The following is a 15,933-nucleotide window of genomic DNA, read 5'->3' on the forward strand; positions in this document are numbered from 1 at the left end:
CAAAAGAAGAACAGCAATTCATCCCTTGCCTCACCTGCATCCCTTACCCCCTAATACAAATGGAGAAATTGAGGTTAATAAATTCTTACCCACTTCCCTGTGGGCTGTGGCCGAAAAGGCCCCAAGAACGATTATCAAAGGCGCATGGCTATATGATAAACAACATATTATTGATCATGGCTGGTATTTACAGAGGAGCCTAAGGAAATTAGGTGCCCAACTCTCATTGAAAGACCATGGGATGCTTTGTTCTCCCAGACACCTTTGACATTCCCAGCCCCCATGTGACTGCATCCTGGAGAGCCTGTAGTTCTGTATTTATTGACTAGATTGGGTTGGAAAATGGTATTTTCTGTGCAGGGGAAAATGGAGAAAAACCCTTAAATTGACATTTCACTTGAAAATTTTCACATAATTTTTTTTCATGAAGGGAAACAAAATGAAAAACATTGTTTTGGTTCAAAATGCACAGGCTTTTGGCTTGGGTTCCCTTCCCCTTTTTCCCAGTGGAAAATGGGGGCGGGGTCTGGGGAGAATGCCTCAAAATGGAGGAAAAACCTAAGGAGGAAAATAACCCCAAAACCTCACATTTCTGTTGATGAAAAAAACAAAACATTTTCTTGTTTTGTCAAAATGCCAATTTGTGATTCAGTTGATCAGCCTCTTGGTGCGCAATATTTTAGACAAAAAAAAGCTCAACAAGTTCTTGTATTAACTGGTAACATCATTTCCCTGTCTCAAGTATTTATCTAGCTTCCTTCCCCACAGTATCTGAGCACCTCACAATCACTAATGTGTTTATCCTCACAACACCCCTATTGTCCCCAGAGAACAGATGGGGAACAGAAACACTGAGAAGCTAAGGCCCAGACTGTCAAAGGATTTCAGTGAAAGTTAGTGGCTTTGGGCCTCAGTGACTTCCCCAAGATCGCACAGGTGGAGCAGGAAATTAAATGTTGGTTTTCTGGATCCTTGACAAACCACTGAACTATCCTTTCTCTCACTGCTTCTTATTTCAACAGTGGTCTTATAGTACTGAGCAGCAACCTCAGTTACATCTTAGAGCCGGTCCCCGATAGGCAGGATCAACACTTGATCTACAGATCAGAACATTTGAGGCTTCCCAAGGGGACTTGTGGATATCTGCACGAAGAAACGACAACCACACACTGGCTCAACACATTGACAGGCCGGGCCACAGCACACCATCACAGGGTGAGTGCGTACCATGTAAGCTAGGGCACTAATGTGCAACACGCGGCAGGGTGTGGCTCATCCCCTGTGAGCAGGGTGATACTGCTGTCCTCCAAGAGCAGGGCTGTGGAAATGAAACCAAGGGGTTACAGTTCCTCCAAAAGGAAGACGGTGATTAGGAACTAGTGGCTGCTCAAGCAAACAAGTGTCCATGTGTAACGGGGGACAGGGGCATCGTCAGTAAGGCAGCAATTGCCAGACAAGAAAAATGATTAAACACAACTAACCTCCATGGTGCTCTGTCACAGGTGAAGCGGGAGGATTTGCAGTCTACGAAGTACGTGGAGCTGCTGCTTGTGGCTGATTTTGCAGAGGTAAGAGAAATACGCCATATTTACACCGGCTGAGAACTGGGTCCATGGCAAATCTCTCTAGCTGCAGAACGGGTAGAGTGCAGACAGTGGCAGGGGCAGCTTTCTCCTGCCATCACAGCTATCCCTGATGTGGAGGGACCCCGGCAGGGTGTACATAATGGGGTTCCACTTCCCTGTCCTCCTGGTCCCTCCCTGACTACTCCGAGAATACCCAGGAAAGATGCCGTTTATTGCCAATAGGAGATGGAAACTGTGATACGGACAAGTGTCTAGGATTGAGGCCACCCACTTATTTCAAGTAGGCCACTGCACAGCCATCAGAGATGTAACTATTGCCTGTCACTACCAGTCTGCACTGACTACTAACAGTTACCCTGGATCTGAGGGGTGCGTGTACCTCAGAATGTGATCAAGCCAATTGCAACTGCATTATGAGCAGTCAGCCACCATGAATTAATAAAAAAGAACACCACATAGTTAACTGTTAATTGGAAAGCAGGCTTTTAGATACAAGGTCAAAATCTAGCTGGCAGTTTCTGCTAATCAGAGTGGGAGGAGGGGAAAGAAAAGTAAATAACCGAGACAGAAAGAAGGTAAGAGGATGGAAACCTTGAGTCTAGATGCCTCTGACATTAGAAGTTTATTGAAAGTTATAAAAGTGAAGATCCAGTAGGGTCATTATGACCTATGTGTTTTGTAGAAGTTAGTTATAAAATGTCTAGATAAAAGAGTGTACTTTTGGAGCAGTCCTCTTAAGCCATCTTGAGAGAGGTTTTTTCTGACACCTTTTCTCTCTGGTGGGTGAGCAACTGGCCACTGCGAACCCACTGTTAATTACTTAATACTGTTTCAGAGTTCAGGTAGATGTCTGGGCTGTTCGAAACCTATCGCTTATGTCTCTGTGTGCTTAAATCTAATAAACTGCAGTTTAGATAGAGCTCGCTTACTTGCATTAATCTTTTTATCAGACAGAATTGCTGTGTTCCCATTGATTTATTCCTGAAGTGAAACAGTTACGTTACCCCTGCTAGGGTTCTGAAAACTCCGGGTAACACTAACCAGTGCCCTGAAGTGAAAAGGCTCCATATCTTATGAGCAGCCAGCATGCAGGAGCATTGATTCAGTTACACAGCTCCACGTTTAATGATGGCTCTCTACAGATTGTGATTTGGGGTTGTGAGGTTTCTCAGGGATAACCTGGTCCCCTAATTCTACTCCCTGTCTCTTCCCTAAAGAAATCCAGGTGATTGGCTATTCTCAGTTGGTATTTAATGGTGGAGGTAAAGAAAGCTCTTGCTGAGGTTTCAGATGCTGCGAATCTAAACTTTCTGTCGAAGCTGTTCAATACCATCCCAAACGTGACAATGTTTAATTGATCATTTAATTATCAGCATAGAGTGGAGTAGGGGGGGTCAGCCCCATTCATAAAGTTACAACCTGATGCTACAATTGCACAGTTCCTTCAGGGCTATTGGCTGTAACTTATTCTGAATGACACTAGAGAGGCAGATTCTGGGTGTTTCTCCTGAGTTAGGCACCAGGAAACTGCAGAGATTGTGAGAAAATGCAGCTTATTCAGGGATTACCAGATGTTCTTCACCCTTTCGTTAGTCAAACCCTTGATGCGATCAATGCAAACTACCCATTCCTAAAAGAAAAAATGCCCCAGCTTTTCCAGGGAAAACACCCAGTCTGTTTTTAAAAGATCTTTTTGTAACTTGTTTTAAGTACATGAATCAAACATTATTTGCCAAGTTAATTCATTATTTATCACATGTTTTCAATGGGCCAAAAGTGGGGGGAGGGATAGCTCAGTTGGGGGGAGGGATAGCTCAGTGGTTTGAGCATTGGCCTGCTAAACCCAGGGTTGTGAGTTCAATCCTTGAGGGGGCCATTTAGGGATCTGGGGCAAAAATTGGGGATTGGTCCTGCTTTGAGCAGGGGTTGGACTAGATGACCTCCTGAGGTCCCTTCCAACCCTGATATTCTATGATTCTAAAAGTGTTTTAAACGAAGCAATGCAGCTATCATTTTTGTCCGGTAAGTGAGTTGTGTAAATAATCCTCTGTGATAAGTGCTGTGGTTGTGCTAATTATAGGCATGAAGTTACATTACCTTGTGCTTAACATGGCAAATTAGTCCACTCCTTACGTACCTGTCTGGCTAGGGGATTCTCACCTGGGATGTACATGCGTTGCTCTGTTCGATGACTAGCGTCACGGTGATATGATGCCGCCAGCTCAGAGCACGGGGAGAAGTGCTACGAGATCTAGACATGTGTAGCTCGCCCTGTTGCAAATAGGGGTCTGGTGTATACACTGAAGAAGGACTCCTGGGCACCACATGTGCACTGACTGGGTTAGTCACTTCAGCATTTTCAGAATAACATGATCTGGTTAAATGTGTGTTACGCTCTTGTTTGTTTTTAAAGGATGTTGCTGATTTGTGCTCGTTTCATTCAGTTTCAGAAGAATAACTATGACCTTCAACTAACGAAGAATAAACTAGTGGCGGTTGCTAATTACGTAGATAAGGTGAGGCCAGGTGTGTAACCGGTGGGAAAGGAGCTGAATTCTCAGCGAAACACCATCACCTGAACTTCTTGTGCCAGAAAGAAAGCTTCCTTCTCGGCAAAGGGAATTCCCCTTTGGCTCCTTCTCCTTGATGACCTGGCACTGTGTAGACTGGACGGCATCCCCAGAACAGTTCCACTGAGCAGAGGCATTGGAGACAGGGAGCCGAGAGGGAATCCCCTTTCCTTACAGGGGTGTTAGCAAGAAAATATCAATGTGTTTTGAATTGTTTCTTCTCAAAGCTGTGTTATTGTGGATGACCTTCATCGCTTACAGCAAACTACAAGGAGGGAGAGCTCAGTGGTTTGAGCATTGGCCTGCTAAACCCAGGGTTGTGAGTTCAATCCTTGAGGGGGCCATTTAGGGATCTGGGGCAAAAATTGGGGATTGGTCCTGCTTTGAGCAGGGCGTTGGACTAGATGATCTCCCTAAGGTTCTTTCCAACCCTGATATTCTATGATTCTTGAGCACCATTAGCCACAAAATGAAAGCACTACATCTGGCATCCAGCCCAGATTGTGCTTTGGAAGGGTTTTATATTGGATGCTGACCGGGCTCTTCCCATCCCGGAGCTGAGGGTAGAACATGCTTCTAGGGAGACCCACTTTCCCTGAACCTATGGTTCTGTCTGATTGTACAAAAGTCACATATTTCACATCGTTTATATTCACGGTTTAAAATGAGGAGAAAAATCAGCAGCAATCAGTTGATCGGCTCTTTCCTCTCTTCTCTGTGCATCTTCTAGTTTTACAAGTCCCTGAACATTCGGATTGCCCTGGTGGGGCTGGAGGTCTGGACTGACCGAAATAAGTGCGATGTATCCGAGAATTCACATTCCACCCTTTGGTCCTTCCTCGCTTGGAGGCGCAAGCTGCTAACCCGCAAAAAACACGACAATGCCCAGTTAATCACGTATGTTGCTTTTCCTGGAATAACACAATCTCTCTGCCCAAGGGATCTAGGGACAAGGTGTGAAATCAGCAGGGATAAGGTTCTTGCTGGAACACATTCATGGGGCTGGAGCCTTAGAAAGGTGCATATCCCCAAGTGGTATGCAGTCACAGTACATGTGCGTTGAAGCGGGGGACTGCCATTTCCATTATTTGCACAATACACGTGCAAATTCTTGCGCATCTTTGCATGCACAATAGTGCACCCACTTTTCTGAAGATCTGGGCCGGAAGGCAAGATGTACAGTCTTCAGTGGGTGCAGATTGCAGGAGGCACTCAGCCAGTTGTGGGACAGGGCCTGTGTTAGCAAGTGCATCATTCTGCCTCTGACATGCTTGGTGCATCGGGCTGGGAGCAAGCTGGCTGATCAGAGTGACTCATCCTGTTGATCTGATTAGTGCCACTGGATACAGGACCAGCAAGGTTGGCCTGTTAGAAGAACAATCTGCAGCAGCTCCCTAGTTCTGGCTCTTTCTCCAGTGAGAATTTCCCATTAGCAGGTAGTGGGAAGTGGACTGGGAACCAGTGAAAAGAAAATGCAGAGATACAACAGCTTTTCCGTGGGGTTTTTCACGGACGGATCCACCCTGTTTTTGATACTGTTCTGGGTGTCTGGTCAGACATGATTCCCCAAGCCACCGCTTTCTTATAAGACCCTAAAAACTTGAAAGGGCAGTGTAGCGTTCCAGGTCACTGGGGACTCCTTAAATCAACGCACTGAGCTAGTGAGCCCTAGAATATGTCTGCACTGCATGGGTATTCACCCAGCACACATTAAATTTCCAAAGTGTGGCCCCAGCATACAGTGGGCTCAGGATACAGCCTGGGGTGGACTTTCAGTGGACAGTCTCTTGTGTGTTTGTTTCCAAGTCCAGGAAGTCAGTAGTCTGCTAGGAACATCACCAGGCCATTACAAGCAATCGGATTGGCTGCACAGTCCAGATGGCTTGATCATGGTGTCAGGTGAACTATTAGCTCTAGAAGAGGAATGGTGGAGCTGAAAAGCTAAACTATGAAGATAGCAGGAAAGGTATTAACGAAGAAGCCATTTCCTTATGGTCTGATGTAAGTTCATAGGGCTACAGACACCACTGGTTTCTACAACACCTCAGACTATATCGCTGTCCCATTTCATTATTTCTCCGGATTGTTTTCAGTGGGATGTCGTTCCAGGGCACCACAATCGGCTTAGCTCCGCTGATGGCCATGTGCTCCGATTTCCAATCTGGAGGGGTGAACATGGTAAGTTATTGCTAACCACTTATCAGGCGATTCCTGTGTGTAGCAAATACATGTGATAGCTGCCTCCCGGAAAACGCTTTTCCAGGTCGGTCTCCAGCATTCCCTTTCATAAAAGGTCAAAGACAACCCCAGGTAACAATTCTTCATGCATCAGTGAAAGGCTCTGGGTACCTCATTCATCCCGAGCACACACAGTCCTGACAAAACATTGGTGGGGAGAAGATGGAGGTGGGAGTTGAATCTGGAGCATTTGTGCGTAGAAAACAAGACTTCAGTCTCGGGTGCCAGCAATCCAGCACATGGTGCCACCACTCCTGTCATGTAAGAGGTTACTGGGGCCTAATGATAAACAATATTCAATTAAACCAAATGTAAAGGCCTGTTATACAGCATTATGGCCCAGACAGACAGGCCGTGGGCAGTACAGACTGGTGCTCATTGCCAGCAGGCCACTTTGCAACAGACATCTGAAACAGACAGAGCTGAGCTGCAGCGTCCAGACCCCATCGTGCAGGCTGCTCTAGCTGAGCGTTTTGCTGCAGGCCCATCTTCCGCAGTAGAAAATGCACCTCCCTGCCCAGCCCTGCTGGGCGCGAGCGCTCGGCCGACGTGTCAGTGACACGCCGACCCTGCTTTTTGATTCCGACCAGGATCATTCCGACAACCCCATCGGCGTCGCCGCCACCGTGGCCCATGAGATGGGCCACAACTTGGGCATGAGCCACGACTCGGCTGGCTGCTGTGCCGCCCATGCTGACGACGGAGGCTGCATCATGGCTGCTGCCACAGGGTGAGTCGCTCTCCCGTGATCCTCCCCGAGGGAAACAAAACCCGCTGCCCCCGGAGAACCCAGCGGGACCGGGATCATGGAGAATGCAGCAGAGAGCCGGGTCCAGCGCTGGGTGTTGTCTGTAATAGGTTTACAGAGACACCGCTTCCGTGGCAACTTGGGTCACATGGCAGGGGCAGTTAGTTTAATTCCCAGCTTAAAGTAAACTGCCCCTCACCAAATGACCGACCCCAAAGGGGTCTGCCAAAGCATTCCTGCAGCATGCATCCTGCAGCATGCATCCTGATTTAGTTGCATGTGCTCTGTATGTAAAATACCCCTATGGGAGTTAGGCACTCTTACCTGTACAGCAGCAGGGATCATACTCCCAGGCAATGTGGTAACCAAGGGCAAAGCGATTACCTGGGGGACTGTCAAAAGGCACAGCTACAGAGCCATGTTTCTAAGCTGATCTTTACCTGGGGTTGTCCTTGCCTGTTATGAGCTTCTTGTTAAGAGAACTCAGGTCCACTTAATGTCAATTCCCTGGGGGCAATTAACAGGTTAATGGTGTGAGAGCGTAGTTTTGCCCTGTAAGTGATGGTGCAGCAAATGGATTTGGTCCATGCTCCTCTGCTTCTATTTCAGGTGAGTGGTTACAAGTCTGTATTTCAAAGGAAAGGAACAGCAAGCCCTGAGGGGAAGAGGGAGGAAGAGCTAGAGTGTGAGCACAGGGGGATTCCAGGGTTAATTTTTCCTGGGTTCCGTGTTTCTTCAGACACATAAAAACCCTAGCTCTCCCCTCCTCCCTTAAAGCCACACACCCTCTTATTGCTGAAAAATTAACGCCTCAGGACTCCAGAAGAGTTTCTAGAAGTTCTAGAACTGGGCTCTGTGCTAATTAAAAACCCTAACGGACCCCCCACTCCTCACCCCCTTCTTATTGAAACGAAACAAACCCATCATTTAACCAAGAACATCTGAAGTTGTTTAACCAAAGCCAATCTTTAAAACCCCTTGTTTTGATGTCATTGAGTTTTCTCAAACAAAGGAAGATATCAAGAGGGAAAGTGGCAGTACGTTGGCATGCGTGTACACACAAATGCAACATGATGTGCTTGAGTCTAACATACACCCCAAAAGGAAATTAAAAAGCCATGTAGCAGAAAACATACTTAAACCCGTTCCACTTGAGTAGGAGGTTGGAGCGGAGAGGGGGAATAAATCTTCCTATCAGTCAGATTCACAACCAATTATTCAGTGTCAAGTGTAAGGTTCTAAAAGTTACTCTCACAGTTCAGAAGAAGCCCTACTGAGTGGCTAAGGGGATATCTCCCTGGGGGCTATGTACGTGGAGCCTGGGTTTTAGTCTAATACTTTATATTAAGAAAACCTCTTGGATGGGGTGACAGCTGTGCCTTTTCCAGACTCTCCCACCTTGAATCCCCCACATGGGGAAAGAGCTGAAATCTAAACTCATTGTCCCATGTAACCTGGATACAAGACGGAATCTGACCCTGACCGTGACCACACAGGCCAAATTCACCCTTTGTGCAACTTCACTGCAGTGCTGGTGGGGGCCCAGCCCGCAGGGGAGGAGCAGTTCTACCTGTGTGTACACTTGCTCTGCTGCTTTATGCCTTAGATCTCCTCTAATGCGATGCTCTTCTGACCTGATCCGTGTGCAGGCACCCATTCCCCAGGGTATTCAGCACGTGCAATAGGAAGGAGCTGGACAGGTACCTGCAGTCCGGCGGAGGGATCTGTCTCTCCAACATGCCAGACCCCAATACTTTATACGGCGGGAAGAGGTGTGGAAACGGTTACCTGGAAGATGGGGAGGAATGTGACTGCGGAGAAGTGGAGGTAACTCTCATGTAGATCTAATTGTGTGAGGCTGAGATGGGAGAAAGTGATGCAGGTGCGAAGCGGCCGACAGGTACACAAACCCATGCTATGTGCTCAGCTTGTGTAGGTGCAGGAGTCACGCATGTGTAAGGGACAATTAACATGGGTGCAGTGTCCATCAGATTGTAAAGCTCTTTAGGGCCGAGACCTTGTCTAACTGTATGTACAGCACCTAACGCAATGCATCCCTAATCCCGACAGGGGCCTCTGTGGGCTACCACAATACAAACAATAATGGTAACATGCATTCGTAACTTGCTAGCTAAATGGGTCATGTCCCCCTCTAGTGGCTGATGTACATAGAAGATAAGAGCCTACTACTGATATCCACTAATGAAGTGACTTCTTTAGCTCAGGTGACCGAAGTCTGTGCTTTTGATGCTGAAGATTTTAGGATTAATCCCTGCTGATGACCCCTTGAGGGAGTGGTTACACGTTCAGCACTGCTTTTGGCAGAGGGCATGTGCAGAGAACGTCCAGCATGCATGCTTGTAGGAGGCATGTATGGAGAGAGCATGCAACCTGGATGCTTGTATCTTTAGGAACTATACTAAGCTAAAGCACTTACCACGGAGCGTATTTTAAAATCCACACGGACTGGTCAGCATTGGGAAGAGCATTTGCATGAGTGGAAGGATGGGAGTTCAGTGTAGAGAAGCCCTTTAGCTTAGTGGATAGAGCACTAGCTTGGCTTCTATTCCTGGTTCTGCCACTGGCCTGCTGGCTAACCCTGTGCAAATCACAGCGCCATTCTTTGCCTCAGTTTCCCAATCTGTAAAATGGGGATAATGATAATGGGGGTGAAGTGCTTGAGATCTACCAATGAGAAGTGCTACATAAGAGCTAGGTGTGAGTATTCTAGTTGCCATCTTAATGCAATCACTCCACCAACACAGCTCTAAAATATGGTTAAACTACATGGGTAGACTGGACACACCACAACATTTGCATTGAGTTCTAGATTTTAGATAGTCCAGGCGCCTCTGGTTTGACCTAATGCAAAGAGGGGGAGTCATTTGAAAAATTCAAAGCCAGAAGTAGGTTTGAAGCAGCCCCAAAGTTCAGGGATCTGGAATCCGCAATTGATTTGGATCCAGATCTAAATCAGAAAAAATGGGGGTAGGAGACTCACTGGCCTTTCTGACAGCCGTATGAGCCTCCTCTGCATTGCAGTTTGCCAGGCTCACTGTAATTATGTGCAGCTTCATCTCTGAACATGTCAGGTCACCTCCTTTCTTTCATTCTGTGCTTCCCTGTGTTATTCTCTCTGTGAGTAAGCAGAATGAGACGGAACCCTCCTGGGACTAGCAGCCCAGAGCCACCAGTTGAAATGCACACAGCGTGATCTAACCTTCCATTCGTTAGAAGGGATGTCAATAGCATACTACTGCCAGGACACACACACGGCTTAGCAGCAGTGCTGCGGCTAGAAGACAAGTGCGGGCTTTCTGGAGGGGCCATTTGCACTGAACGTGCAGGGAGAGGAAGGAGGGCAGATACACTGTGTGCATCTTCAACAAGAATGGGATAAGCCCTGCCCTGGAAACTGGCCACGTGGGTGTTTCTAGCTCAGAACATCTGCCTCATAAACACCGCACGTCTCTTGCTCCTCTCTCTCAGGAGTGCAATAATCCCTGCTGCAACGCCATTGATTGCTCCCTGAAGCCTGGCGCCGAGTGTGCTCATGGAACCTGCTGTCACCAGTGCAAGGTGGGGCCCGTTGCATCTTCCCTGTACTAGCAAAGAAGAGAGAGGTTGGTCAGGGGGCTGTTAGAGCAGGGGAGTGGCTGAGGGGAAACTGATGGAGAGAGGAGCATCCTCCCTCCAATGATTTGCAAAGACGTATGTAACACAGTCCTGAGCACTGTGTGGATTCTCCACCGCAGGCAGGCGTATCTTGTTTATGCCTTCTAGTTTCTTTGCCCCTCTGCTATTATTCATCTCTACACAATATTTGGGAAGCAGCTCGTATACAACATGTACGTTTAATTACAGTTGCATTCTCCTACGCAAGTGTCTTCCCCCTCTGTCCAAAGACAAGAGATGCCCTGGTGATAGGCACAAACAGGCACCTACAGCTGATAGATCCCCGCTGTTAGCTCACTGAGGCCGTATAGTACTGGCCAGGCTCCAGGAACACATTTTCATATGGGTCCCAGCCCCCCGATTTTGGACCTGCAGTCAACAGTGGGGCAAATGGTAGAAAGTAGAGATCTAACAACCTGGTCACGTTCACCACTCAGGGTGTGAGACATCTGCGTTCGTACCCACTTTGCTTGCTGCCCGCCATCGACTTCAAGCACAAAGGTGGAGGCTGTCTTTGAGGCTGTGGCCTTATATGTATTGCTTTGAAAAATGCTGCGGAGGAGGAGGAAAATACCCTTTTGTCCCGAATCCCGATGTCCTAAGCTTGTCAGTAGTATAGGCCAAGATCTTCAAAAGTGACTCATGGTTTTGGGTGCCCAGCGTCAGACCCGTTAAAGGGGCCAGAATTTCAGAGAATGGATATCAACACTTTCTGCAAAGCACAGCTCTTCAGGTACCTAAGGTTGGGTCCCCAACAATGGAGGCAGCTAACATTTCTAGTAATGTTTGCAAGTCTTTATCGTTTATTGAATAGGATTTCAGTACATAATGTAGGTTAATTCGTTGCTCCGTTGGAGGCTTGTGTGAAGCGTATGCTGTCCTTGTGCATAGTAGCGATGGGTCATAGTCCCTGTCATTTCAAACACGTGGCCAGTTGGATTCAGTTCCTGTCACTTTGTTACTGCCTGCAGCCTCTCCTGGGATCAGTGGAGTGAACTCTGCAAGTCTTCTGCAATTTAAAAAAACATGGGCAGTCTAGACAGTTGAGAAGTCAGTTTTCTCCTTTTCCCTTCCACCTTCCATCCCCTGGGGAGGCCAGCACCATCTGTTATGGCTTACACTGGTGCCGTGCTGTGATTACGAGGGGTTAAACCACATCAGGGGACAAGTTTCTGTTTCCAAGAAGACAACTGGCACAGCAGGGCTTGGCGTGTAGGTTCCCTGGTGGATTATGTTACCAGTTTATTGATCATTTTTGTGTTCTGCCCCAGTGGTTGGTGAAAGAGTGAAATTATATTCAAGGAGAAACCTGCACATGAGAACAGGGAGCGTTTTCCTTGTGGGGGTTCGACTGGACGTTATCGTTGTCTTTAGCCTTTTAGTGAACGATTGAATTCCTGTAACATAGCAGGTAACTGGAGAAACTCCATCAGCAGGGCGTGTGCTGTGGATGTCTGGATCTCACTTTACATCTCCGCTTCCCTAGGAAAGTCTGGTCAAAATAGCCTGGTTGTTTTAACTCCTTCCAAGCCTGGGTGTGGAGGACTTGAGTTCTGAAAATAATACACTTGCCTGGCCCAGTGGATGTAAACTGTACAACCAGATGTCACTAAGTTCAACGCATTGGGTGTGATGAGTGGTGTGTAAATCTATAAATGTATGTCGAGCAGAGCCCTCCCTGGAGCAATCCGACTGCCTTGCTCGTGTCGAACAGGGTTGCTGTCTCATTAGATCTTGCAGGAAATCTTGCGTATTTCTGGTTTTGGAGCCCAACGTCCCAAGTTCAAACACCCACAGTTTCTCCAGGTGATTAATCCTCACACAGGCTCCCCTTCCGGAAAAGGGGGATCGCAGGCAATCGCCTTATCGTGCAATGTGCCCATGCCGATCACCACTGGGCTGCGAGACACTAACAGCATTTCAGTGGCTAGGTCTGGGTTCCCAGCCGTCCTCGAGATGAAAGATACTCACTGCACCACGGTACTGTACTTCGCCCAGCTCATTTTAACGTGAGATGGGCAAGGGATTAAACAGATTAACTTGCTTTTAAACAAGTCTAGCTAGTTAATGAAAGTTCAATTGATAGCGGTTTGGAGCTTGGCTACGACTATGAGCTGAGGGATGGCTAGATTAGACAGCTTGTAGATTTTTCTTACCATAGAGAAACAAAACCCTGTTGCAGTCAGGCAAGAAGTAACCGTTGATTTTTCCTCCCCCTCCATCTCTTTAGCTGATGGCTCCAGGAACTCTCTGCAGGGAGACGTCTAGACCCTGTGACCTGCCAGAGCACTGCACTGGCAAGTCAGCATTCTGTCCCGCCAACTTCTACCAAATGGACGGTACGCCGTGTGCAGGAGGGAGGGCGTATTGCTACGTTGGCATGTGTCTCACGTACGAGCAGCAGTGCTTGGAGCTCTGGGGGCCTGGTAAGGAGCGTGTCTTGCAGAGAAGTAGGCTCCCTGGTGAGATGGTCTTTGCAAGATTGATCATCTGCTTTAGATTATTATTATTGTTCATTATGGTAGTGCCTAGGACCCCTTAGTGAAATCGGGACCCATTGTGCTGGGCATGGTACAAATGTAATGAGAGACAATCCCCAGTTGGAGGAGCTTCCAATCCAAATAGACCAGACGGACAAAGGGCAGGAGGGGAAACAAGCATAACGAGGGAATACGAGGTGGCCAAGGTCACTCAGCAGGTCATTGGCCACCTCAGGAATTGAACCTAGGTCTCCTGACTTGTAGACCCGTGCCCTGTATGCTATACTATGCTCCCTCCCCGTAACTGTCTCCAGAAGTGGCCAGGAAGAGTTGCGGCATATTGCAGGGGCAGCTCGCAGAAGCTTGTACTTCCTCTGCCTGTGTTGTATCTGTTCTCATATAAACAGAGGACTTGTAGATTTCTACGGTGACAGGTTATGACCTCACAAGCATGGAATTGTGACTTCACCATGTGATCGAGGAGAAGCCGGTTGGGGCTGGAGGAAGCATAAATGCAAACCCAAGTGCTTGTGCAAATTATACCAATGACAGCCAGCCAGAAAGCTCCAGCTGTGCCCAGCATTCCACCCGTTTGCTATCACCCAGCAGTGTTCTGTTCCTGAGGACTTGTCGCAGGCTGTCCATGCTCGGCAGGAAAACCTCTCCTGCACTGCCCACTGGGAGGCAGTAGTAATAGGTTCTCGTCCGTCAACTTGTCAGGGAAAAGAATGAACAAGTGCTGGGTTTGAGGAAGCCATAGCGTGACCAGACAGCAAGTTTGAAAAATCGGGACGGGAGTGGTGGGTAATAGGCGCCTATATAAGACAAAGCCCCAAATATTGGGACTGTCCCTATAAAATCGGGACATCTGGCCACCCTAGGAAGCCTCCACCTTTCCCGAAAGCCTGTCACATGAGTCTCTTCCATACAGGAGCGAGGCCTGCACCTGACCTGTGCTTTGAGAAGGTTAATGCTGCCGGCGACACCTATGGGAACTGTGGGAAGGATGTCTACGGCACATACAGGAAGTGTGAGACGAGGTAGAAGGCAGAATGGCCACTGATAACTGCTAGTAGGGAAGTGATGTTTCCTAAGATAAGGAGCACCAGATTAAAGCAAGCTACACTCTGTTCGTATTGATGCCCTCTCCCTGCAGTCAGACCGCCCTTATCCCCATTAGAACTGTGCGGTTCTTTATGATAGTAGCATTGATATTTATTTGGGCTGCTCAAAATTTTTCCAAGTTTAAAGATTCCACCAAAAAACCCCTGAATTTTGAAGAAAAAAGGATGAGATTTCTACCCAACAGTAAAGAGGGAAGGGAATTTTTGAAAAAGTTTTGCTAAGTGTTGTTTCCTGTTGTTCAGCCAGGCCCAATATTTATAATGTCTAAAAGGTGTGTTCATGTTCATCTCCATCGCCATCTCCATGGCCATCCATTCAGACTGAACAGTCTTAACACACAGTGTGGTGAAGTGCCCTGCAGCCCTGTGTCCTGTTTATGACTCTGTTGGGTTTGGCTTACCCCAGGTACCTAGGTGAAATGGTGACAAAGCCTGTCTCCTTAGGATTGTTCCTTAAGATGACTCTCATTGGCTCATTATTTCTGTTGCTACTGAACCAATGAATGTTATTGTGTTGATGTACGTTCAGAAATTGGTCAGCACCCCCTCCTATCTGTTGGTTTTAATGTGAATTTTCTTAATTCTGTGGGAATAAAGTGGAAACGTTAACCAGAAGGCACGATGCAACCCTTCACTATGTCTCCACGTTTCAAACAGAGATGCAAAATGTGGGAAGATACAGTGCCAGAGCTCTGCTTCCAAGCCGCTGGAGTCCAGAGCTGTCCCGATAGACACAACCATCATGGTGGAGGGAAGGCCGATCAAGTGTCGGGGGACCCACGTGTATGGCGCTGAAGAGAGCGAAGGGGATATGCTAGACCCTGGCCTGGTGATGACGGGAACAAAGTGTGGGAACAATCATGTAGGTACAGCCGCGTACCACAGTGTTGTTGGCTGGGTCTGGGTGTGGCTTTGCCAGCTGGAAAATGTTCTATGGTTATTAAACAATTCTCACCTGAGGCTTCATGCCCTTCTGAGGAATTGTTATGTATGTCACCTGGGCAACTTCTTACCACACTGCTTCTGCGTGCTTGTTGAGAGAGAGCACTGCATCCCTACCGCAGGCTACCTGCTATAGCAGGGGCTGGACGTGATGGCCTAGGATGTCCCTCCCGCTCCTATGTTTCTAATAGTTCCCTCTCTCTCTTGAGCAGCAAAAGAAGGCTCCTTTTTACACTGATACCAAAAGGCCGTGCCTCAGATCTTTGCCATGTGAAAGAGGGGGACGATGTTAGATCTGAGTCTTGTGCTCTTGGACAGTGTGGCGTAGAGCGATGAGCACCAGGTTAGGGGGTCAGGAACTAATGCCAGCTCTCACACAGGCCTGCTGCGTGGCTTTGGACGAGTCAATTGGACTCTTAGCCTCAGTTTCTCCATCGCGTGTCTGAAGTCCCATTCACTGGGGCAAGGGTGAGGATGGACATTTGCTTGGAGACCAGCCGAACTTCACTGCTGCCGTGGCTTCAGTTCTGGCGTTATTATTTATTATTATCTGTACTCTGGTAGCCCCCA

At 47.7% G+C, this 15,933-nt stretch overlaps 1 protein-coding gene across 2 annotated transcripts in view; it reads left to right on the top strand.

Annotated features, from left to right (window-relative positions):
* The window catches only part of ADAM19 (ADAM metallopeptidase domain 19), a 52,735-nt gene that overhangs the window by 26,156 nt on the left and 10,646 nt on the right, over positions 1 to 15,933 (top strand). For both annotated transcript variants that reach the window (XM_048861584.2, XM_075131231.1), the window contains 11 exons: positions 1,023 to 1,215; positions 1,503 to 1,568; positions 4,031 to 4,102; positions 4,887 to 5,053; positions 6,250 to 6,334; positions 6,985 to 7,124; positions 8,792 to 8,969; positions 10,632 to 10,721; positions 13,048 to 13,243; positions 14,229 to 14,337; positions 15,079 to 15,283. In XM_048861584.2, the coding sequence (XP_048717541.2) occupies positions 1,023 to 1,215; positions 1,503 to 1,568; positions 4,031 to 4,102; positions 4,887 to 5,053; positions 6,250 to 6,334; positions 6,985 to 7,124; positions 8,792 to 8,969; positions 10,632 to 10,721; positions 13,048 to 13,243; positions 14,229 to 14,337; positions 15,079 to 15,283 (1,501 nt within the window). The remainder of the gene's footprint in view (positions 1 to 1,022; positions 1,216 to 1,502; positions 1,569 to 4,030; positions 4,103 to 4,886; positions 5,054 to 6,249; positions 6,335 to 6,984; positions 7,125 to 8,791; positions 8,970 to 10,631; positions 10,722 to 13,047; positions 13,244 to 14,228; positions 14,338 to 15,078; positions 15,284 to 15,933) is intronic.

Source organism: Caretta caretta, chromosome 8 (assembly GCF_965140235.1).
Source record: "Caretta caretta isolate rCarCar2 chromosome 8, rCarCar1.hap1, whole genome shotgun sequence".
Taxonomy (NCBI): domain Eukaryota; kingdom Metazoa; phylum Chordata; order Testudines; family Cheloniidae; genus Caretta; species Caretta caretta.